Raw genomic sequence first — 25,989 nt, forward strand, 5'->3', positions numbered from 1 at the left:
TGGACATTCTCCCTTAGCTAGAGGTAGGATCTAAACTGATTAGAAATTAAATGCAATCCACTAGCTGCACTGCAGAGACTGATGTACATTTCTCAGCAACGAGGTTTGAGGATGGTTTACCGTAATTCTTTCAGGACGGGGGTCAGGCCTTAGCAGGCTTTGGGAATTCAGAAAGGAATGCAGCAAAAGGGAGAAAGAAGTCTTTTTCGTTTTCAAAGGAACCTAACAAGGGTCTAGCCACTGATTGATTATCCCAGCTTGAGCAGTAACATGATTCTGGGCTTTGAACCACCAATTAAACCTTGTTTCTTCCCAACCTAACCCCACGCCTCCTGAATCTCAACAAAGTATAGATAAAGAGTATTTTCTTTTCAGTAGGAATGAATGTATACAGTGTCACTGAATTCAGGGTTCTCTGATTAGGAAGTATAAAATCGGTAACAATGTAAAGAAAACTAAATGCATCTTGAACTAGTGATTATTTTTTTCCTATCCCCTGGAAGAGTAACTTCACATGAGTATTCTTGTTTCTTTTCTTCTTGCATTTGTGTTTCGGAACCACTGTTTTTCATAATATTTTGAATCTGTTTTCAAAATGTAGTTATAAAACTAGTGCTCTTGACTGCCATGGCTTGATTCTCAAGGAATCCTACATCTCATTTTCAAAAGTGACTCTGGGCCCAAATCCTCAAAGATATTTAGGCAACTAAGTCCTATTGATTTCAGTGGAAGGTAGGAGCCTGAATACCTTTGAGTATCTGGACTTAAAGAGCCTAAATCCCACTGAAAGTCAATGGGACTGTTTACTGCCCTACCCTGGCTGATGGCCTGGGGCTCACAGACTGCCATCCTGCTTGGAGGGCTGGAGCACTAGGTACAGCTAATTCCCCCCTTTTGAGCTCACCTTTACAGGTACATGGCAGCAAGGAGGCGTGCCATCCCTCAGAGAGTGACAAGGAGGGACAGCCATTCAGCCTATAGTCCCATTGACTTTCAGTGAGACTAAGGTTCCTTAGTGTGTCCGTCACTTTTGAAAATAAGACGAAATTAATTAGGCATTGCAATGCTGAGCAGACCAACACCTTTTAAAAATCTGAGCCTTAAGCATTTTTAAAAATGTTACTCCTAGTTCTTAGCCTTAACCCAAAATTGCTCTCCAGTGCTTCCTTAAAACTCAGTCAAGTGGTTAAAGGAGGTCTGTGGAAGCTAAAGGTAACTTTCCTTGGACACTTAACCTGCCTTTTGAAGAGAATTATTCAGCTGAATGCTGGTTGCTCCAGACAGTCTCTACAAGGCTAAGGCCAAGACTTTGAGGATCGCTAGCTCCACTTAGCACCTCTGAAACTCAGGCCTAAGATGGATGGTGTTGATGACCAAAACTTGAGGCATGCAGAATAAACATGCACATCTGAATATTTGGTGATATGTTTGGTGATTTCATAATGACTCAGAAACATTGAAGAAAATGGAAATGTATCTCAAGATAAACTTGAGGCCGTAACTAGAGGCACAAATCTCACTTTCCTCTGAATGTCTTGCTGTGTGTGTGTATATTATTATTTATATAAAATACACAGACAGCAAGGGTAATCAATCAATCTATCTGAGAGTCTATCAAATACTTAAGTAAAACAATTGTGTTATAAACCACTGTAGTCTTACTGAATGAATCTGTCAGGAGGAGAGTAAGATGGCTGTAGACTAGTATAAAGGAGACATCGTTTTGCGCGCAACTCTTGGCACTAATATAAAGGAGCTGGGAAAGAGAACTCCGAAAAAGAGCATGAGAGTTTAGCAGGGTTTTTAGTGAATTTTTTTTTAACAGTTTGCTCAAGTGCAGTAGTGATGCTTGAAATCAGAATTTCTGTGGTTTGTGGCTTTGTGTGTGGATGCTCGTTTTACTTGAGCGTTGGTTTACTTCTGTTGTTCTCACAGGGTATGTCTACACTGCATTTTGAGACCCACAGCAGCAACTCTCAGAGCATGGCTCTATAGACCTGGGCTTGTGCTGCGGCACTAAAAATAGCAGTGCAGGCATTGTGGCTCAGGTTCTGAAGCCCCACCATCCTCCCTGCACTTCAGAGCCTGATCCCGAACATCTACACAGCTGTTTTTAGCCCTGTGGCACAAGCCTCGTGAGCCCAAGTCTGTCAACACAAGCTCTGAGACTCACTGGTGTAGATATGCCCAAAGAAACAGATTGTCAGTTTATCAGTTTTGATGAAAAATCTTTGAAAACGTTTGCAGTAGTGTATTAATTTTCTGTATAACTGGATCACAGAAAGATGGTGAAGTAAGAAACCTGCGACATTACTGGTATACATCCTGGCCAGATCAAAAGACACCAGATCAAGCACCAGCCCTCTTACAACTGGTGCGGGAAGTGGAAGAGGCCATGCAACGTGCAGAAGAAAAGAATGCCCCAGTCATTGTCCACTGCAGGTAAGTTAATGCTGCATTAGATCTCCATGGAGCTCTGTGACAGAGTGTCTGAAATACATAGCAGAGAAAAGAAAAGCTTCATGCAATTGCAAGGAAACAGGATGGGCAGCTCCATAGGCATTTATTTATAATGTGTAAAAAGAAAAACTGCTTGATCACAGGGAAATGCAGTCTGGGAGACATACGCTGGAGATCTCATGCAGCCGCTAGTGAAATATCCGTGGAGTTTCTAAAAATTATAATTAACAGTTTTCTAGTACAAAAAGTATTGCAACTGACTTGGGGCAATTCTATACTAGATCTCATGCTGATGCATAAATAGGAATTGATCACTGAGCTAACAACTGATGGTGCCCAGGTGCAAGTAATCAGGATCTAATTTCACTTGCTATGTGCAAACAGAAGATCGTCCTGACCAATAATCTATATTCTTGCTGCTTCAAAAAGGTCAATTTCCCAAAGTTATAAATAATGATGAGTAAAACTGAGTGGAGGGAAATCTTTGAACATAAAAATTCAAATAGTAATCAGGAGTTGTTGGGTCATAGTAGATATTCAGTTGAACTTGAGGGCCTACTGCCGTGCTGTAGTTAAGAGGGCAAATACAATCCTGGGATGCATGAACAGGAGAGTATCAGGTAGAATAGGGAGCTATAACCTCTGTATATAATGGATTGGAAAGGGTTCTGAAAAGGGCTACAAGAATGATTCATGATAATCATAATGTTCCCCTTTGGCCTTAAAATCTGTGAATCCATGTGTGTCTCACTGGAATCTCATGGTAGCTTTCAGAGGCAATACAGACCCCAGTCCACAGCTTTCTACTTTGCTTTGCATGCTTGTTTTACTCTCTCACCCACTGCTTTGTCTTTCCATCTCCAGTAGTCTACTGGTGATTTTTGGAAATGCAGGACTTTTGGTCATTTTTCTTACCTAAGTATTAATAGACAGGGTAGCAGGCTTCTAGAGAATTTTAAATGACAGCTGGTGACTAGAGCAGTGTCAGATTTTTTCAGATGCTCTTTTGGATAAAATATATTCTGTGAATGTAGTAAACTGAATGTATTCAAGATTAGGAAGTGTACCAGACCATAGCCCAAGCCCTAAGATGTGTTGAATACCACAGTTCCCATTGGCTTCAGTGGAAGGTGCAGGTATTCAGCAGCTCTCAGGATCTGACCCTCTGGAAGAGCATAACCACTGCAAAGATACTAATACTGTCAGCCCCCTTAAATACAAAATAGTAAACCTTTTAAAAAAATCAAACATGATGCTAATCCTGAAAGTCTTAATAAGAAGTACATGTTAAAAGAAGGCTGTCATTCCTAGCATAGTCCTGTGGGTAAGGCACTGGACTCAGAAGACCTGGTTTCTATTCCTGCCTCTGCCACTGACCTACTGTGTGACTTGAGCAAGTATCTTTACCTCTCTCTGCTCAGTTTTCCAGTCTGTAAAGTGAGGGGTGCTACTTGCCTTCTTTTGTAAAATGCTTTGACATCTATGGTTGAAAAGCACTGTAGAAGATCTGTATATTATTGGTTATTTGTGTCTGTGTACCACCTGGAGCCAACCAACCTCTGGGCCTCAGTGAAGTAGGTGTTGTACATACACCTAGTAAGAGACAGTCCCTGCCTTGAAGAGTTTCCCCTCTAAATAGACAAGACAGACAAAGGATGGGAAACAGGATGCAACATGGAGGTAGAAGGTTGGGAATTGAGGTACAGAGACAGTGACTTATCGAAGGTCATACAGGAAGTTTACAGCACCAGAAATTGAACCTAGTTCACCCTAGTCCTGGTCCAGGCCTGAAAAGTAAGATCATCCTTCTTCCTTTGTAGTGCCTGCATTTTGTCATTTTAACCCTTTTCCTGCTACAGCTTAACACCATCTAAGCACAGTTATTGTTAGGCCCATTTTCCTAATCAGCTTGGCCAGGAATTTCTCCCTGAAAATTTAAATAACGTGGTCAAAAATCTGTCTTTAGTGGTCAGGGAAACCATGCTGGAACTTTGCTAGCCCCAGCCATATGTAAGTCCAATTGTTGCCTGAACAGTTGTTGCTAGTATCTTTGCGCTATGGCTTTAACACTGTTGAAATGGATGGAGGTTCTCTGGAGATTGTGTAGGGTAATTATTCCTGAGACTGCTCACTTAATTAGTTAACATGCGGAAGTGTTGTCAGCTTTGCTGCTCATTCTTCATGGAGGTGGTAAGAGGAGTTCACAGCTTCTCTTTGCCACAATAGCATAGCATATGTGAGAACAAAATTCTCTCTAGTCATTAACCAGGGCCTGAAACAGATACACAGAAAAATGTCTTTGCATTGATAATGGAAGAGAAAAATCAGTGGTTTCTTTAGTGGTGAATTGTTGTATCCTGCACAAATCCAGAGAATTGTGAGATTCTAGATCTGAATGACTTTGGAAGTGGCATCAGACTTACTGTGTGTATTGCTGTTAGTCAAATTATTTTGGCAATATTTGTCACGGCATGTATGAATGAAAACTCATCTTGAGACTTGCAAGCCTGGGAAATGTTTCAAACTTAATCTGACCAAGGAATAATGATTATTCTTCTTCGAGTGATTGCTCATGTGTATTCCACAATAGGTGTGCGTGCTCAGCCCGTGCCAGAAGTTTTTCCCCTAGCAGTGCCTGTAGGAGAGAGCGCCCCCATGACCCCTGGAGTGGCGCCTGTTTGGCACGGTATAAGGGGAACTGCGCGTTGCCCCACTCTCAGTTCCTTCTTGCAGCCAGTGAAGGTACGTCAGAACAGCTCTGCTCCAGATTTGCTAGAGCTCGTCTCCAGAACTGTTTGTTCATTTAGTACCTGTAGTTAGTTAGCATAGTTCGTTTAGCTAATCAGTGAGCCTGGGCTGGGACATGCCCGAGCCCCGGGATTTAAGTCCTGCAGTTCTTGTCGGCGTTCTATGCCAAGAAGCGACCCACACACATTGTTTGTGCTGCTTGGGAGACACCCATATCAGCGATAGGTGCAAGATTTGCAAATCGTTTAAGCCTTGGACCAAAAGAAAAAGGGACATTGGGCTCCGAGCCATTCTGATGGAATTGGGGCTGACCCCAACCCCGGCACGCCGTAACGGGTAGTGGGTGTCAGTACACGGCGATCTGCCGGTGCCATCAACCAGTCGGCACCGCTCCCCTTCCATGGGGCACACTAAGAGTGCCAAGAAGACTCCCTCTTTGCAGCAGCACCGAGAGAAGTCTGGGACAGAGGCTAGGCCCATGTCGGGTAGCCCTCGATCCCCTCCGGGCCCTAGGCCTCCAACTCTCATAGAATGGAGTAGCCCGGCCCCTTCAGAACAGGCCTCTCCAAATGTCCGGATGCTGTCCACACCTGAAGCCCTCCAGGTGGCCCGGGACATCTTGTCTATGCAGGTGCCCGGAGCGCCGCTGATGTCGGCCCCATGCTCCAGCGGCAAGCCGCTGCTGGGATCTCCACAGTCACCCTCAGCTTGGTACCGGTCTCAGTCGAGGGAACGTTCCCAATGCCAATCACTGCCCAGCGTCCGCTTGGGGCAGAGTCCACGTGGATCACCCTCGATTCTGACCAGACTCTCAGGCTGGGTTCCGTCCATCCTGGACTCACGGCACTAGTCCTCCTCAGAAAGCGGATATCGATGGAACCGTGGCAGATGTCATCATCGGTCCTTGTCCCAGAGAGGGTACCACAGTCAGTCACAGTACAGTCGTCGATGCTGTTCCCATGCGGGTTCCTGCTCCAAGTCTCCGCCAAGGCACGACAGCCCCAGGCATCAATCACCAACGCCTCTCCATCACAGGTCCGCCCGTCAAAGCTCTGTACGCGGAGGAAACAGATACAAGCCTGCATGGCATGCAGGGCTCCCGCACGACCCTTTAGACCAGGGGTTGGCAACCTTTCAGAACTGCTGTGCCAAATCTTCATTTATTCACTCTGATTTAAGGTTTCACATGCCAGACATAAATTTTAACATTTTTAGAAGGTCTCTTTCTATGAGTCTATAATATATAACTAAACGATTGTTGTATGTAAAGTAAATAAGGTTTTTTAAATGTTTAAGAAGCTTCATTTAAAATTTAAATTAAAATGCAGAGCCCCCTGGTCCAGTGGCCAGGATCCAGGCACTGTGAGTGCCACTGAAAATCAGCTTGTGTGCCACCTTTGGCACACATGCCATAGGTTGCCTATCCCTGCTCTAGATCCTGGGTCTCTATTTCCCAGCTCTGGCAAAACCTAAATTCAAGCTGCAGCAGATTCTGACCCCAGCCGCCCTCCCAAGGCTGCCCATAGGAAGCAAGGGGACTATAAGAGATGCCCTAACAGGCAGTCTTGGCCTGCCCCCCAGCCTGGACCCTCCAAGGGCAAGGAGGCAGGGAAAAGGTGATTTTGACCAGACACTTGAGGACAGTAAAGCTTCCCTTCTCCATCCGGTTGTGTGCTTTCCTTCTGGAATGCTCTCTGCTCACTTTGGACTGATGGGTCCTCAACACCGTCTCCCAGGGTTACGCCCTCCAGTTTACCTCCTCCCCACCCAACCACCCCTCCACCCCCATCGCTACCGGGGGACCCCTAGCACGAAGCTCTGCTTGAACAGGAGGTGGGGCGGCTCCTAGGACTAGGAGCGATAGAGGCGGTGCCTGAGGAGTTCATGGGCAAGGGTACTACTCCCATTATTTCCTTATCCCAAAGGCCAAAGGGGGTCTCAGGCCCATACTGGACCTACAGGGTCTGAACCAGCACATGGTGAAGCTCAAGTTCCACATGGTCTCCCTGACCCCCATCATCCCCTCCCTGGATCCCGGGAACTCATAGGCTGCCCTTGATCTACAGGACGTGTACTTCTACCTCTTCATATTCAAGGGGCACAGGCGCTTCCTCTGTTTTGTGGTCGGACAAAATCATTACCAATTTACAGTCCTACCATTTGAGCTGTCCACTGCCGCCAGAGTGTTTACGGAATGCATGTCAGTAGTAGCAGCCTACCTGAGACAGCGGGGGTGTGACGGGGTCCACTTACCCCCCACCAGCCCAGACAGGGTTAAGCCCCAGGTATTGACAGCGCAAGTCCCACCTCCCTGGCAAGACTGGGCATGCTCCAAGTGCTCTAGTAGTATAAAGGGAGAGAGACCAGTTCATTCTGGTTGGGAGGCCACAGGGGAAGGACCTGCCTGGGTAGCTCCTGCGGAGGGCCAGCCACAGCCTCTGACTACGCCAGGCATTGAAGCTGTTCATGGCCCCCCTGCACCCCGGCAAATGGAGGAGATCCTGGAGACAACTCGGACCTGCTGAACACAGAGGACGCGACATCTCACGGGAAACCCCAATGCAGACTCTGGTAGGAAGTGACCCAGGGAGGGTGGCAGAGTGGTACCTGCCGCCCAGGGAAACTCAGTGTGTTTCGGTTGTTTTATAGACTCTGGCCATTGGGCCATGTCACCCTACAGCAAAAGGGGTGTTATAGACTCTGGCAGTTGGGCCACGCCGCCCTACACCAAAGGGGGCTCTATAGACTCTGGCCGTTGGACCATGCCACCCAACACCAAAGGGGGTGCCATAGACTTTGGTCATTAGGCCACGCTGCCCTGCACCAGATGGGGCACTATAGACTCTGGCCGCTAGGCCAAGCAGCCGTCACAGGGGGGTACAGATATTTCCCTATCTGGACGATTGGCTTGTCAACGGCACCTCACGGTCACAGGTGAGGGATCACGTGGCGCTCCTCCTGTCCACGTGCACCACCTTGGGCCTACTGGTAAACAGCACCAAGTCCACGTTAGTCCTGGTCCAATGCATAGAGTTTATCGGGGTGCTCCTGGATGCAGTGTTGGCCAAGGCCTCTCTCCCGCCAAACAGATTTGAGACCCTGAAAGGTCTCATAGACTCAGTCACAAGGTTCCCGGTGACAACAGCCAGGGTTTGCCTGCAGCTCTTGGGTCATATGTCGATGTGCACATACATGGTCCATCACGCCAGACTCAGGATGAGGCCCCTCCAGCTCTGGTTGGCCTCAAATTTCTCCCAGGCCACGGACAGGATGGACAAGGTCCTCAACATGCTGGAAGCCATGATTACCTCCCTGCGATGGTGATCCACCCCAACAACATGCTCCAAAGGGTCTCGTTCAGGGACAGGGCCCTCTTGCTGGAGCTGATGTCCAATGCGTCAGACCTGGGTTGGGGGGCCCTTGTGGGGAGCTTTCAGACCCAAGGCCTGTGGTCGGCTCAGGACCTGACCCTATACATAAAAGTCAAAGAGCTCAGAGTGGTGCGGCTAGTGTGTATGGCCTTCCGCTTGCACCTGGAGGGCAAGGTAGTCAGGGTCCTCATGGAAACACAGCCTCGATGTTCTAGATCAACAGGCAAGGTGGGGACCGCTCCTCTGCCCTCTGCCTCGAAGCCCTCAGGCTGTGGGACTTCTGTATAGCCCACGACATTCACCGGAAGGCCTTCTACTTACTGGGTGCCCGCAACGAGAGGACGGATCGATTGAGCAGAGACTTCTCATAACACAAGTGGTCCCTCCACCTGGAAGTGGCCCACTGGCTCTTCCGAAGATGGGGAACTCCCCAGGTGGACCTATTCACGACTCGGCAGAACCAGCGATGCCCCCGGTTCTGCTCCAGCAAGGGCCTGGGGTGGGGCACTATCTCCAATTCCTTTCTCCTGTCCTGGTCAGGCCGGCTTCTCTATGCCTTCCCCTTGTTCTGTCTAATCAGCAGGGTCCTAGAGAAGATAAAGTTTGACAAGGCCTGAGTCCTGTTGATTGCCCCGGCGTGGCCCAGGCAGTATTGGTATGGGACCCTCACGGGCCTGGCGTTAGCTCCACCATGGCCGTTGCTGCTCTGCCCGGACCTGCTCTCACAGGACCAGGGCCACATCCTCCACCCCAACCTAGCGGCTTTTCACCTTACAGCGTGGCTGCTCAGTGGTTAGGTAGAGAGGAAAGGACGTGCTCAGAGCAAATTCAGGGTGTCCTCCTCGAAAGTAGACAGCCCTCCAGTTACCGCGCTTATTTGGCGAAGTGGTCCTGGTTTTCTAGGTGAGCGGCAGACCAGGGGGTCTCCCTGCTGACCACCTCGATCCAGCTTATTCTTGATTACCTCCTCCACCTGAGGGCCCAGGGCCTGGCGCCATCATCTGTCAAGGTGCACCTGGCAGCCATACCAGCTGTCGATCCGCCGGTGCAAGGACACACGGTGTTTGTCCATGCTACGATGGGCAGGTTCCTTAAGGATCTAGACCCTCATTTTGCGTATTCTAGACCCCTGGTTTCACAGTGGGACCTAAACCTGGTATTGACTCGTCTCGTGGGGTCCCCGTCTGAACCACTGGCCATGTGCTCCTGGTCTCACCTCTCATGGAAGGTGGCCTTCCTGGTTGCTAATACATCGACTAGGCAAGTCTCAGAGCTCAGGGCCCTGACTTCCAAACCGCCATACACGGTCTTCATAAGAATGAGGTCCAGCTCCGCCTACACCCCGCGTTCCTTCCAAAGGTAGTCTCCACCTATCATATGGGTCAGGACATTTTTCTACCAGTCCTCTGCCCCAAGCCTCATGCATCCAGTGAGGAATGCCGCCTCCACACGCTTGACGTGCGATGGGCTCTGGCTTTCTACATCGAGTGAACTAAGCCGTTCAGAAAGTCCTCACAACTGTTTGTCGCCTCAGCGGAGCACGTGACAGGACAGCCGATTTCCACTCAGCGGCTTTCCAATTGGATCACTTCTTGCATCCGTTCCTGTTATGAGCTGGCGGGTGTCCCTCTGCCGCCCACTGTGAGGGCACACTCGACCCTGGCACAGGCCTTGTCGGCTGCCTTCATGGCCCACATCCCCATCCAGGATATTTGTAGGGCTGCCACATGGTCATCGGTTTACATGTTCACCTTGCACTATGTGATCATCTCCCAAACCAGGGTTGACTCCAGGTTAGGCAGGGCTGTCCTCCATCCTGGGAACTTGTGAACACCTCCAACAGATATAGCTTGGAATCACCTATTGTGGAATACACGAGCAATCACTCGAAGAAAATAAACAGTTACCTTTTCCGTAACTGGCGTTCTTTGAGATGTGTTGCTCATGTCTATTCCACATCCCACCCTCCTTCCCCTCTGTCGGAATTGTCTGGCAAGAAGGAACTGAGGGTGCGGGGAGCGTGCAGCTCCCCTTATACCGCTCCAGGCAGGCACCACTCCAGGGGTCGCGGGGGCGCTCCCCCTATGGGTACTACTAGGGGAAAAACTTCCGGCACCAGTGCACATGGCGAGCGCGCACACCTACTGTGGAATACACATAACAACACATCTTGAAGAATGCCAGTTATGGAAAAGGTAACTGTTTTTTTGGTGTCTCTGTTATTTAGGGTATGTCAACACTGCAATAAAACACCTGTGGCTGGCCTGTGTCAGCTGACTCAGGCTCTGGGGCTATAAATTGCTGGGTAGACGTTAGGGCTCAGGCTGAAGGCTTGGCCCTGGAGTCATTCCCCTGCACTTGCTAGATTCTCTTGAAAAAATATGCTCATGGTTTGCTGTGTGTGACTGTCCACTCCACACATTAGTAAGTAATTGCTTCTCGGGGGAGGGGGGGAAGTACCTACGCCCACATTATTTTCTAATTTCTTGTACACAGAGGCCGTCCCTGTTTCACCATGAGACACTCTCAGCTGACATCAAGTTTCTGTACTTGGCTTGCCCCATCAACAGTGAACTAACCAGCTCCTAGCTGGTGAGGGAAGGGGCGAGGTTCAGAGTCATGGCAGGCGTCTTTCAATCCCTGTTTCACTGAGGCCCCGCATCCCATTTTACATCTGACCCCTGCCGCAGTGGCATCACTCCCAGCCTCAATCAGATGTGCCGCTTCTCAACCAAACTGAGCGGTGGATCAACCACTGGCATGTACCTCAAGCATGCTTGTCCTTCCATCCTCCCGTATGCAAAATGAAGGACCGTGCTTGGGATTCAGACTCTGATCCCCTGTTTTGTAGCATGATGCACCAAGATGAGGTCATATCTCTTTTTCTTTATAATATGCATCACTGAAATTCCTTTGCTGCTGAATACAGCCTTTTGGGGAGCGTACCTGTTATTTTTTTTTCATAATAATGAAATATTAGCAACATCTAATACTTTGAAACATGTTAAGGGAGTGAAACTACCATCCATGAGATTTCAACAGACACCACCTTACTGCTTAGAGGCCGCAGTGATGGTGGATGGATAGTAAAGTGGTCTTCCACTTTAGGTCTATCTTGTACAGTACACCACTGAAGCTAACTAGTGCCATGCAAAGCTTCCCTGGACAACCATGGAAAGGTAGCTGGGCCTAGTGGCTAAAGCACTGAACTGTGACTCTGGGGACCTGGGTTCTTGTCCCAGCTCTGGCCTGCTGGGTGACCTTGGGCAAGTTGTGTCCCCTCTCTGTAACTCAGCTTCCCCATTTTTAAAAGGGGGATAATGATACTGAACTCCTTTGTAAAATACTGGGACATCTACTGATGGAAAGTGCTGTATAAAAGCTGCTATTATTATTACTTAAGTCCCAGTGAAGCTAATGTCTTTTATTAGTAATTAGTAATGACTTTTCCATACACACACTCCAGGGATGATGGAGGATTCTGTTTATTTCACACATTTGACAGCAGCCTCTGTACATTATAAATGAAATTTTAACTTTTTTGTTTCTGGATTATTTGCCTACACCCTCCCCCCATTTGTCCTCCCCAGTGCAGGGATTGGGAGGACTGGCTGCTTTATTGCCACCAGCATTTGTTGTAAACAGTTGAAGTACGAGGGAATAACTGACATACTGAGAACAACCTGCCAGTTACGGCTAGACAGGTAAGAGAATCTTCTTCCTTTCAAAAATAATAAAAAAAAAATTTCCACATGTTTGAGGGGGAAAAGAAACATGAGGGGAAAAAAAAGATAAACCTCAGGTCAATGGGTAAAATTTTCAAAAGTACCTGAGCCTAAGTAGTGGCTATGAATCAAGTCCAATTGACTTTTAGTGCAACTTAGGCGTCTAAGTCACTTGGGCCTAGATGTCAAAGGTATTTAGGTTCCTAACTCCCAGTGAAATCAATGGAAGTTAGGTGCCTCAACACCTCTGAAGAATTTGGGCCTTAGATACTATTGAGAATTTTAAATATCACCTCTCATCTGTGCTATGGAATTAGCCTGTGTTACCAATATTATCAAATCCCAGCAGCAGATGACAACCACAAGAAGTCACAATGGGGCCAGATTTTCAGCTGGCATAGCTGCCTTGATTTTAATGGAGTTACAGCTGATTTATTTTAATGGAACTACTGCTCATTTACACTGACTGCGGATCTGGCCCACAGTTGTAGCTAAAAGAATAAGGCTGAGAGGCCCATTGCTCTCAGAATCACAGACAGGCGCACAGCTGTAAGGATGGAAAACAAATGATGAAGAAAATGAATGTAGTCTAGCTAGAACTGCAAGCCTCAGTGGAAAAGCACCGCAGTATGGAACCTGCCGATAGTGTAGGCTGGAGGATGTTGCTTTATGCACGGGCAAGAGATGTTTGCAGACATGCGAAAGGAGATGCAAAGCTCTTCACAATCAGAAGGTTTCTATATAAGGGTTTCTCATCATGCCAGCTGCATTTGATTTTGACTACAAAGTGGACGGACTTGAGTTTTGCACCAGAGAGATTATTTTTCTTCTCCCGTTGGTTTGACTCTGTCAAAATGTGTCTCCATGCCCTCTCTAACGATAATAATAAATGGAGTGAGGGGAAGAAATGTCATGAAAAATATACCAAAAGTTTTTAAAAAATGAATGAAAAACACAACCCCACACTGAACCTTATTTCAGACGAGTAGTTCTGCTCAGTGGGAGGCAGAAAATGAAATGCTTTTCACCCTGCTGTGGTCTTGATAGGCGGAGACCTGCAGAGGTGCTGGTGGTTTGGCTGCTTCAGTGAAGGTCAACCCAGACAATGAACGTTCACAAAAGAAAAAAAAACATTGACTAGAGTATTGGTTTGTCCTAGCACAGAGAGAGTCGCTGGTTCTGAAATGCCCTCTTCTGACTTCTGTCTGAGAGTACCATGGGAATGCACTTCACAGCCTGATAGCCACAGAAATGAGAGCAAAGGGTGTCCAGACAAATAATGTGCTTGCTACAAGAGGTTTATTTTTTAATACTAGCCTGCAGGGATGAGAGTTCAGAAGAAGAAGAGGGCACAACAGGGCCTAATACCTGCAGCTTCATCAGAGGGGGAACAAGTCCAAGAGCCCTGCAGGAGCCCCTGCTATATTGGGGAAAAATCAGGCTGTGAGGTCTGCCTCTCCTCTATCCCTTATGGTCATTAGTGGGATGGGACAGGGAACAGCATTATGAATCACGTGAGAGAGACCTGATGGCCAGCAAGGTCCTGCTGCTTCCAGGGAATGGGGAAAGGGGCTAGCATCCTCTTTGAAACCATCTATGCATATGTCTGTCTGCTGCCACTACTGCTTCCCTACCCCTAGTCTCATTGTGGCCCCAGGAGCAGCACATATAAGGAGGCAGCCATTGCAAAGGAACATAGCAGATAGTGACTTCTTTGACCAATCCCCATTGTTCAAGGTTAGTAGGCAGAGAAAACAGATTGAGCAGTGGTGGAAGAGCGTCCAGGGACATGGGGGTGTATGGGAATGAGAGGTTGGAATGAACATTTTGAGCCAGGGAGATGAAAGTAGGAAAACACTACAAGACATGCAGATCAGTAGTGCTATGATGAGCATTGGCACTAAGAATCCTCTTCTTGCTTGTGAACAGTAGGGAACATCTTCAGATAGTCAGTGCCATATCCAATGTCCAATATCTGGTTTGGGGAAGCTGATTTTACTAACATGAAATAACAGACACCAACACCCGGCAGGGGAAACCTTTCTCAGGTCCATTCTGGAGTCTGGCATTATAAAGTAAATGTGATAAAAGAGTAGTGCGATTGCCATCCTCCTGAACTTTTGACCTTTGCTATCTGCAAAAGAAGTGCTCTCTTTTGACATTTAGGGAGAAATCATTTTGCCACAATAGCTGCAGAAGGCCCTAGATGGCGTTTCACGACACTGTTTGTTTGTCTGGAGAGAGACTGCATAGAATCCCTGGTGGGTAGGGGCAATGTACACCTCAGTGTGCTACTGCTAAACACTGCTCCATGGAAGAACAAATACTTTGGGGTAATGTCATCCATGGATCTCTGACTACACAGCAGTAGTTCCTATTAAAGCCAGTGGGGTGTTTTTAAGCTTGCTGTCAGGTTAGTGGGACAAAGAGTCCTTCTCTCTAGGTCCCTTGCACAGGACCTGTGTATTGGACTTTGTACAGGAGTCCAGCATTTGGTCCTAAAAATAGTCGATGCGGCAAAGAAAAGGCTGAGTGATGTTTCCTGCATCCCTTCAGCCAGTGTTCAGGGATGTTGGGTACCTTCTGTCAGTGAAAAAACTTGTATTTGAAAGGTCTCTGTGGCAAAGAAGGTTGAAAATGTAGATTCTCAAGTCTTTGCCAAAGCTTGGACAGTGAACTCATGATGTGTGGGGGAGGGGGAGGGAGGAGGGAGGAAGCAGCAGCATAGCAGAGAATGAGATAAAAGGAAAATCATTTCCTGTGGTCTGAAACTAGATGGCGACCCCACTGCTTCTGTTGCCACAACGTCAGTGTCCAACCTAGCTGTTAATGGAATTGCATGGGGAGTAATCACCGGATATGACTAACATTCCTTGTGTGTCACAGCCTGATGGAGATACATTTTCAGGGCTGTGTGCAGCAGAAATGCGGTGCACAGAAACACTCTGAAACAGATGAACAAAGATACTGTTCTAAATAGAGCAGATTGACAAATAGGTATGCTCAGCTGGCTATAGGGTTTCTTTGAAGGGGTGCAGCGTGTGTTCCCCACCCCTGCCAGCTGGTGCAGGGATTGTGGGGGGGACACATGACACCACTATCTTCCTGCCGACTTTGGAGCATCTGCCTCATGCGGTGATTGCACTCCTTGAGCTGCTTGAGCAGAGGAACTGGGATTGGGCCCAGCCACTACACAGGGAAGTGAGGGAGGAAGCCACTTATGTACAACCTGGCCCTATGATTACAATGGGTGTATTTTTAAAACATTGGGCCAGTTGTGCTGAAGTTGAAGCAGATACATTTACCTCCTGGTGCCAGTGAAACCGTTTGAGGCACATGGGCAACTTGATGGGAACATCATCTGCTCTCCCTTGGGTCAAGAAGGAGCTGCTTTCACTAACCTCCTAGGGAACTCCACTGCTGAAGGAATGTGCCAAATAAGCAGTTACCATGCTCCTTCCAGACCAGTGCAACCCATGCTACTAGCTAAAATAATAATTACTTACTACATGATGCATGGAATAGCAAATCACATTTCTCTTCTTGCCTAGTTATATTGTGGGTTCGGGTGAACTCAGTTTTCATTTCAGGTTTTCAGTTCACCTTTTGAAGCAGAACAGCAAAGTTAGACTGAAAGCTGAGTGGAGCCCAGATTTCTATGTCGAAAGTCCTTACTAATCAGGAGGTGGGTGGAAGTCAGCTTAGAATATGAGCTATTCTCTGTTGAAATGTTTTTGCCTAGTCTGAAATCCTGCTGGCACTTCCTGATTTACTGGAAGTATTCCAGAATGCATCTTCCTATGACATCAGAGAGGGGTGGCGGGGAAATCTCATTTACTGCATGGGAGACAGTGAGACCCAGTTGATAGGGCACTGGTTTGGGATTTAGGAGACCTGGCTTCTGTTCCCAGTTCTGCCACTGACCTGCTCGGTGACATTGGACAAGTCCCTTAACTTGTTTCCCCTCGCACCTGTCTCGTCTATTTAGACTGCAAGCTCTTTGGGGCAGGGACTGTCTGTCTATGTATTTGTACAGTGCCTACCATGACTCCTGTAACACATAATAAATGATGATATTGTCGATGAATCAGGGCCTCACTGAGAGAAAAGCAAAGGGAAAACTTATTTCTGTTCTGAATACCTCTCATTTCCTGGTTAGCAGAGGCATTTGGGGCCAGATCCAAACCCAGCGCAGTCAGTGGCAGCTTTTCTATTGACTTCAGTCAGTGGGCTTTGGAATAGGCTCTTGGAGTATAAGGCCATTTCATTTTAGCTGTGCCATTCACCATCAAGTACACTGTTTACATGTAATACAAGGACTGTTTCCCTCCCCTTTTTTTCTGCTTTCCTTTTCAGGGGAGGAATGATCCAGACTTGTGAACAATATCAATTTGTCCACCATGTCATGAGCTTGTATGAAAAACAGCTCTCTAGAGCAGCAGAAGAATAAGCATTCATGATATTCCTAGTGATTAAAACCAAGAGAACTCTTGAGAGGAGTCAGCTATATTATAGATCTGACAAGAGACACATGGTAACTTGGCAGTCTTTGTTGAAGATACATATACATACATACATAAATATATATATATTTGTTTTACTTTGATATTGCTTTCTTTTATGCTCTTGTTTGCATCAACATTTAAGAGCTGAGATACTGCTTGTCTTAAACATGTGGCAGAACATAATCACCAAAAAAATGGCTTATTTATACTGTAAATAAGAATAGTAGCTCATTTTGTTACAAAATCAAAAAAAATCACTAGCTGTCTTGAGTTTGCTGTTTTTAAAAAACGATTTAATTGCTAATAGATCCAAATACAGTGTGGAACTCTTTGAAACTGTCATGCTGAAATATGTACCGTATGTTGACTAAGCTTGAAATTAACTTTTTGCCTTTTTCTGATTGTTTTTACATTTTAAACTACCGAATACTGTGTATATCATAAACCTTCTGAGCCTCTGCATTAAATGATTCAAGTTGATTCATATTGAAATCATGTTTCACACCTCATGTTTGCTTGTGAAAAAAGAAAAATTCCACAAAATGTAGCAGAACCAAGGGAGCTGGGAGGGGGGAAACAATTCATTGACATGAGGCAATTGCCACTTTTTTGTCTCCAATATACTCTGGAATCAAGAAAAGAATGGAAAAGTTTGGTGACTATTAGAGATGAGACTGAACCAAACCCTGAATTCAAGCATCCCCCCAATCTTTGTGAGCATTATGAAATCTTAACTTGGACCCAGATCTGAATTTGACAAATAGCTACTCTCTTTATGAGCTAGACCAAAATCCATGATACAATTTCCCATGAAATTTGGGGTATTTTAAACACAGATTCTGAATTTTGTGACTTGAGCTCTTCTTTAATGAATACATAGTAAAGGAGGTCACTCATGCACTCTGAAGTTAGATTGAGATTTTCAAAGCTGGCTGAGGCCTGGTCTGCACCAGGAAGTTAGGTTGATATAACTATGTTGCTCAGGGGTGTGAAAATTCTACACCCTTGAGTGACACAGTTAAACCAACCTAAACCCCACATAGACAGCACTAGCTCAATGGGAGAATTCTCCCATAAACCTAGCTACTGCCTCTCGAATGTGGAGTACCTGTGCCAGTGGGAGAAGCTCTCCCTCTTCATTGAAGAGCTGCACTGTGACGCTGCAGTGTTTTATGTATAGACAAGCCCTGAGAGAATGTCTCCGCTGCACTTAGGTGTGTGATTGCAGGACATTTGGACATGCTAGATCAAAGGTAGCAGCGAAGCAGCAGCAATCACCTCCTGGTTGCAGTGTAAACAAACCTTAATTGATTTGAGTGCCAAGTTCCCATTACAGTTTATGGGAAAAGGGCATCCAAATCCTATAGGAAGTTTTGAAAAATCTCAGCCTTAATATGTTTAGAGATTTGCCTATGAAAATGAACTTAGACTCTCACTCTCTCTGGTTCCTAAAACCCCTGATCGGTGCAGCAGCGATTCCCTTTAGGCAATAGAGACTTTGCTGATCTTCATTGTGTTCTAGGCCCCAATTCAGCAAAGGACTCCGAGCATATGCATCGTTACATACGTGCTTGAGCACTTTACTGAACATGGATGGACTTGACTATGTGAGTGAAGTGCTTTGCGAACTAGGGCCCTAGTGAGCAATTAAAGATATCTGCAACTTATTTTTTAAAACATTTCTAGGAAGTGCTGAAAATTCTGAGAATTTATGGCACTTGCTGATCAAGAAGGGATCAAACAGCATTCAGAATAATCAGGGGTGGCTCTAGACATTTCGCTGCCCCAAGCACGGTGACATGCCACGGGGGGTGCGGGGGGGGGGGGCTCTGCCGGTTGCCAGTCCCGCAGCTCCAGTGGCTCCAGTGGCATGCCTGCGGAGGGTCTTCTGGTTCCCTGGCTTCACTGACCCTATGCAGGCATGCCGCCCTCCCGGCCACCGGTGGAGCACCCTGCGCGGCATGCCGCCCCAAGCACGCGCTTGGCGTGCTGGGGTCTGGAGCTGCCCCTGAGAATAATAAGGGCTTGAGCCTGCTCCCACTGATGTTCTGCACAGGCCTGAAGAGCTGTGCATACAACTTACTGCGTCACTGTGGGGAAAGCTTTCCCAAAAGTTCAATACATGTCTTCTGTTGGTTCAGTACCTGTGTTTACCTGGTATCGTGCCTCTGTAAAAATCCTGTCAGCAGGGTTTGCGTGAATGTGGCAAAATGTGTTATCTTTAAACCACTTGATTTTATTGCTGTATTTAAAATATTTCCTTCAGTGATACACTAACCAAGCAAACTGGCGTTCTTTTTTAAAATGCTGCTGGTCATCATTAAATAGAGCAATAAACTTAAGCATTTTGAGCATAACATGACTGTTAGTTTTATGTAAAACTTACCAGCTATCCTAACTCTCCTTGCTACCAACTTTTTATGAGTGACATTATAAATCTAATTACCCCCCATCTAATGACCCTTTCTTAGAAACAAGCACCACTGATGGTCTGAATGGCATTGTAAGTGGAAACTGCCCCCTCTCAATAATGTTTTAAGATGTTTGGTGCCCTTCAGTGTCAAACCAAGTAAGTGAAGAAAATGACATGTTTTTGCACCATTTATGTCATATGTCGAATAAAGAATATTTGTTGCTGAAGAATAGTGATGTGAATATGGGACAGTAGCTGCATCGAAACATTTGTCACTTTTCTGAGAATTCCTAGTAGAGAATCATCCCACAGCAAACAAAGTAGAAACTACTATAAATAGTGGTCCGTAAGATCAACACACAGGCTTAGATGCTCAGCTGCTGTAAATCAGTGTAGCTCCATGGACATCAACTTAAGGAAGACTAGCCTGCTGCTCACTCCCATTTTGCATTAGTAGCATGCTCTGAGGGGCTCTTGAAAATGTACGGCCAGTTTCACCAGTGCATTCTCATGGCTTTGCATCCATTCATTGATACAAAGCAGCCATAAACCTGGCTTAACTGATTGGTTCAAATGGCTTTACAGCTGCTTTGCATCACCACAGACACAGCATTCTAGTTACTCACACTCAAAATGTTCAAATGCCTTGTGAGATGTTATTTTGTTTTACCAAGTTGGCACTAATTAACATCATTCACATATTTCTCTCTCCGTTTATAGAGTTTAAGAACGAAGGGACTATTAGATCATCTTGTCTCACCTCTTGTGACCGTATGTGATCTTATATGTAGTTTTAGTAAGCATTTCAATATAGCAGAGGAAGGAGAGCTTCTGTATAGGGAAAGGTGTTTAGAATGGGTGGGATTATTTCTTTCCTGCTACTTAATAGGTTTAAATCTTTAGCTGCCCTGCTAAGGACAGGGGAACTAAGCTGATGGTGGGCACTACCACTTTCATTATTGGAGACTCTTTATCTAGTGAAAAAACACAGGCCTAGCACACTTTTACCTCCCCTCTCCACAAAGCTCAGCAGATGATCCTATACCAGAGACCTCAGTGTCTGTAGTGCAAAGTGTTTCCCATAGGACCACAACAAATTCCTGTGTCTAGTGTGTGATTCATAGATTCATAGACTCTAGGACTGGAAGGGACCTCGAGAGGTCATCGAGTCCAGTCCCCTGCCCTCATGGCAGGACCAAATACTGTCTAGACCATCTCTGATAGACATTTATCTAACCTACTCTTAAATATCTCCAGAGATGGAGATTCCACAACCTCCCTAGGCAATTTATTCCAGTGTTTAACTACCCTGACAGTTAGGAACTTTTTCCTAATGTCCAACCTAAATCTCCCTTGCTGCAGTTTAAGCCCATTGCTTCTTGTTCTATCATTAGAGGCTAAGGTGAACAAGTTTTCTCCCTCCTCCAGTGTGGTTTCGTAACACACCAAAAATTATTTTTCTCAGCATAATCAGCTATAGTCTTCCTTCTGTCTTGTCATGTGAACAGTTCCATGCCTCACCGTGTGAAACGTGCTGTGAATAGGGCATCATGATTGGTAGTGAGGAGAGATCTGTGTTGTGCTTGTCACTCTCTCATTGACTTGCTATGTGACTTTGGGCAAACCACACCTCTTGCTTCAGTCCCCCCTAGCAGTAGAATGAGAGTGATGATGCTTCCCTTCTTTTAAGTGCTTTGAGATCAACAGATGAAAAGTGCTATGTAAGAGCTAGATATTCCCATTATTATTGTTGTTATATGACCAAGCTTAACTCTTAGGCCACATCTACACTACCTGCCAGATCAGAGAGTAGTAATCAATCTATCGGGGATCAATTTATCGTGTCTCATCCTGACACGATAAATTGATCCCCAAATTGATACCCGTACTCCACCTTGGCAGGAGGAATAAGCAGAGTCGACGGGGGAGCCGCGGCAGTCGACTTGCTGCCGTGAGGACAGCCAGGTAAGTCGAACTAAGATACTTCGACTTCAGCTACTCAAATAGCATAGCTGAAGTCGCGTATCTTAGATCGATCCACCCCCCCACCCCGTGTAGACCTTAAACACATTCAGAATCAGGGTCTAAGTATTGTGTTTATTCTTATTCTGGCAAACTATTCGAAAAATACTCTTGTCAGTCACCTAAGAGCACTCCAAACTCTGGCCAAGATTTTCAAAACTAACTATGAACTTTGGATGCCTTAATTTTTAGGTGCCAAGTCTGAGCATTTCCTGAAAATCAGGCACCTTTAGGATCTCTCAAGTTGGGCACCCAAAATCACTAGACACTTTTGCAAATCTTGGCCATAGCTGGTGAATATACTGTGGTGAAGTGGCTCCAGTTATTTTGGGATTTATTCCTACACATCAGATATTTATTTAGAGTAAAATGTTTGGGATTGAAGAGGTCAGAAAACAGCAGCTTTATCCAATTCAGTACCCTGCAGTTTCAGGTAGAGACAGGAGAGGGAGCAGAGGGACTGTGTAACTTGCACATGGACAGTCTTATGAGATGCATGTCTGAATCTGGATTGGGTTGTAAGAATGAGAACTGGGATTTCGATGTTATGGCTGGTGACAATTTTATCAGGGAGGGATGTTAAAGAGAAAATGAGAGGTTAAATTTACAACTTCTTAATCATAACTATTGGTGTTTTTAAGTGAAACTAATATTTTGTATTTTTACTTGGAAAAAAAATTAAAGCATATTTTCTGTGAGTTTAAACTCTCTTCCCCACCCTGCCAATCCTAAATATATGTATGTAATTTCTGACATCAGTGATGGTAAATGCAAGTATATGGTAATAAGGGGCAGCTCAGGATTCCCAGAGAGAGAAGTAGTTTTGCAGCATTCAAGAGAGAATTAGAAATGCAAGTGAGTGAAAGTAACATTTGCAGCTGTACTTATGAGGGCAAAGCATTCTAAGGGCTGACAGTCCTCATGCTTCAGTGTGCACCTGATTGCCTTCTGAGGTCAGGAAGGCATTCTTCCCCTACCTCAGACAGTTGAATGCATTATACTGCGGTACAAGGTGGTGGTCACTTTCCTCACAGACTCCGGATACATTAGTACAATAGACTTCACATTCCAAATGGAATTCAGCAGCTTGGTGTGAAGTTCACTTCCATGTAGATGGCCTACACAAGCCATGTACGGTACATCTACTCTGAAGAAAACCTGCGGCACAGTTGCAGCTGGCCCAGGTCAACTGACTTGGGTTTGGGCTGTGGGGCTAAAAATTGTTATGTAGACATTTGGTCTTAGGCTGGAGCCTTGGCTCTGGACCCTCTCCGATCCCAAGGTCCCAGAGCTCAGGCTCCAGCCCAAGCCCAAACATCTATACTGTAATTTTACAGCCCTGCAGCCCAAGCCCTGCAAGCCAGAGTCAGCTGACCTGGGCCAACCACAGATGTTTAATATCTGTGTAGCCACACCCTTAAGGCCTACAAAGGCTACTTAGCATTATGTCCATTTTCTTGATGGGGAAACCTGAGAAGCAAAAAGAGGTTAAGTGACTTATTCAGAGCTATGCAGCAAGTTAGTTTCAGTGCTGGCAGTATGGCTTATAGTATCTACAAGAAAGCTCCTATGTTGATAAACTGCTGTATAAAGCCCGAAGATGGATAGAATGCCAGTATCCTGACTTCCAGTCCTTTTTTCTCTCCAACCATGTTGCTCAGGTGCTGCTTTTCTTTGTCTCATTTCTCTCAGGCTTCTCAGAATGCAAACAAGGAACCACACTGCACCATTATTATTCTAAAACGTTCATTGTCACCATTTTCTGGGAATCGTTCTTGCCCTCTAGAGTGTGTCTTGCCAGTGCCCTCCTGATGTGATCAGTTTCCTCTGCTTCCCGTTTAACTTCAGCACATCTTTGAGTCCATGGGACAGAGAATTCCTGTAGCAGCATGTCTTATTACAAAGATTTCTCCTTTGAGAAGCTGTAATGCTTCCCTGAGTCAAAGTTTTATTATTATGTCTGACTTGAGTTCCTCTGGTCCCAGTGGCAGCTGCATGTCTTCTGCTTTCTTCTTATAAGGCAAAGGCTTTTTGCAGCAGTATTTCTCTCCAGGGATCAAAAGGAAAGAATCCTGCACAGCCCCTCCTGCTGTAGTCCTTCTTCTTTGCATACTTAAATTGTGTGCCCCTGGACTGTGCATATGAAAATCAGATGGAAGAAGTGAGAAGAAGCTCTGGCATATTGGTAGATGTCTGTAGAGCAAAGGAAAGGGTAGCTTAGTGGGGGTTCTTACATTGTAGGGTGACCAGATGTCCCGATTTTATAGGGACAGTCCAGATTTTGGGTTTTTTTTCTTATACAGGGACCTATTATCCCCCCGTCCCGATTTTTTTACACTTGCTGTCTGGTCACCCTATTATACTGCCCATATAGGAGGGAGAAGAAGTGGAGGGAATGTGTTGGAGTAGTTAGAGCAGAGGACTTGGAAGTCAGGTGACTGGGGCTCTATTTCTAGATTTTATACAATGTTCCAGATTTTTCAAAGATAGGTAACTAAATATGCATTTAGGCACCTAATTAAGTAGCCTGAATGTTTAGGTACTGAGTGCCTAGTGCTCCTATTGGTTTACTCTTCTGCAGAATGGGGGAAATCATCCTTACCACAGCTCACATGGGTGTGCTGGGGCTTAATTAATTAGATCTTTCCATGAGCTTTGCTCTGTCCTCTACAGACAAAGGACTGCTGCTGTAGTGACTTAATGGGGCCTGCAGCTGTCATGAAAATAATTCAAGGAAAAAGCAGAGCTTTGCAGCCACAGCTATAATTCGTACAGTAGGGGTCCCCAGGGGGTGGAGCATTTCACAATTTTAATTCTCATTCTGCCTTTAAATATGACCGGAAACTTTTTTTTTTTTTAAAGAGAGACAAATCTGCAATATTTTTCAGCTAACTATCCTCGGGTGGTTGGTTGGTTCATTTGCTTCAGGGTGTGACCATACACCAGGGGATGGATCCTTATTGCCCTGTCCTAACATGGTAGCTGAGAATTCCCCTTGCCTCCCAGGAGTGGTAAAGCTGGCTCTCCCTTCCCTGGCTAGTAGACTCCTCTACCTGGTAGACAGCTCCTAGCGACTAGGAGGAGTGGAAAAGATGGAGAGAACAGTATTTAAATAGGATTGTGAAACAAACATGAAGGGATGGTATTAATCTCGTCTGTTTCTATCTACCTTGGTTGCTTGTTTCTTCTTTGGAATTTTGAAGGGGCAGAATGTGAAAAGTCATGTCTTAAGGGATTTATTAGTAGCAAGCAACAAATACTACCATAGACATTTGAAACCAGGACCAATGCAGTTTACATGCTACTCCATTTTGATAAAGGCATCTGTGTTAGTAGGAACACCAGGTTCCAGAGGAGTGAGGGAAAATTTACAGAGCTGAGCTTCTATAGTAATTGAATACCATTTTTATCCAGCAAACACTACTGTGGGTGTTAAATTATGCCCGGCATATGGCTCTTTTGTGCTCTATGGAAAAAATACACATTGTTTCAGTTTCTGTATATTTCTTTATTGTTTTTTTTTTTTAATCTTCTCTTTCTGCTAGGATATTAGAAATCATCACATAGTTGTATATTCCATGAATTTCCCATTTGAAAGCTTTGGAGGTTTTGCATGCAAGTCATTTCTCTCTGATGACCTTTGGAAACCAACTAGTAATGGAGATTTCTTTGCATTCAGGTCTTCATTTTGCTAGGCTCCTATACTTTTTAAAAGTAATGGTGGATTATTTCCCAGAGTCATCCTGGGCCAGACTCAGCTCTCATTTACACCTAGCATAAATCCAGGGTAATCAGTTTAACTGCACTTTGAATGGCCATCAAATGAAGATAAACAATGTGTGGTCGGTACTTCAGCCATGGCACAAACAAGAGGTCTAGTCTGGATCCTTTGGAATGGAAAGTGCTATATAAATTTAAGGTGGAGTTGTTGTTGCTGTTATGCATTTATTATTTTAGCATTACTTTATGTCAAATAATATGAAAGCGCTGAATGGTCAGATCATGCTACCTTTACTCATGCTGAGAAGTACCCTGTTCTGTGAGAACTCCCATTGATTTCAGCGGGACTATTCCTTCAGTAAAGTACTACTCCACATGGAAGGATGGCAGAATCTAGAGTTTATTGCTGAATATAAAAGGGTAGATTTTCAAAAAAGCTCAGTACCCTTTTCAAAAGAGCTCTGTTCCCATTTGGAAACTTAAGTGATCAGATTTGTGAACGACAGAGACTGCTAGGTGTTGAGCATTTTTAAAAAAAATCTGGCCTTTTCATTTAGGTTGTTTGATGAGTGCTGAGCTTTTTTGAAAATCAGGACTCTTACTAAGGTGCCTTAACAGAAGCTCTTGGGTGCTGAATTCTTTTGAAAATCTGACCCTAAATGTTTTATATTTGAAAACAAACAAAATAAAACAGTTAAGTTGAATATAAAAAAGTACCTGAGCTTGGTCAAGATCTTGAAATCACACCCTGATATATCTTGAGAAAAGCTGCAAGAAGCCACCTCTTTGACCTTCAGACAAGTTATTCTTGTTATATAGTCATCCTTGCCCTTAAGATTTTATCATCCTATTCCTCCAAGCATGTGAAACTGCTGAAGTCAGTGTAATGAATGTAACTACATAGCCCACAAGAGGCCAGTGTGTATTTAAAGTTTGAACTGCTTAGATCCATATTTGTCCTGTGCTGAGGGACCCAGCTATCTTCCTGAGACTGCAGCTGTCTACTGTGCTTCCCATCAGCCAAA

General features: G+C 45.4%; 1 protein-coding gene across 5 annotated transcripts in view; it reads left to right on the forward strand.

Moving 5' to 3' along the window:
- PTPN5 (protein tyrosine phosphatase non-receptor type 5) overlaps positions 1-19,244 on the forward strand; it is a 150,610-nt gene extending 131,366 nt beyond the window's left edge. For 4 of the 5 annotated variants that reach the window (XM_050953699.1, XM_050953703.1, XM_050953700.1 and 1 more), the window contains 3 exons: positions 2,282-2,442; positions 12,170-12,283; positions 16,661-19,242. In XM_050953699.1, the coding sequence (XP_050809656.1) occupies positions 2,282-2,442; positions 12,170-12,283; positions 16,661-16,754 (369 nt within the window). In that variant the 3' untranslated portion in view covers positions 16,755-19,242. Of the gene's footprint in view, positions 1-2,281; positions 2,443-12,169; positions 12,284-16,660 lie in introns of all 5 variants that reach the window. The other variant, XM_050953701.1, reaches the window with a different exon arrangement.
- Positions 19,245-25,989: the final 6,745 nt, after the last annotated feature.

The sequence above is a fragment of the Gopherus flavomarginatus genome, chromosome 5 (assembly GCF_025201925.1).
Source record: "Gopherus flavomarginatus isolate rGopFla2 chromosome 5, rGopFla2.mat.asm, whole genome shotgun sequence".
Lineage (NCBI taxonomy): Eukaryota > Metazoa > Chordata > Testudines > Testudinidae > Gopherus > Gopherus flavomarginatus.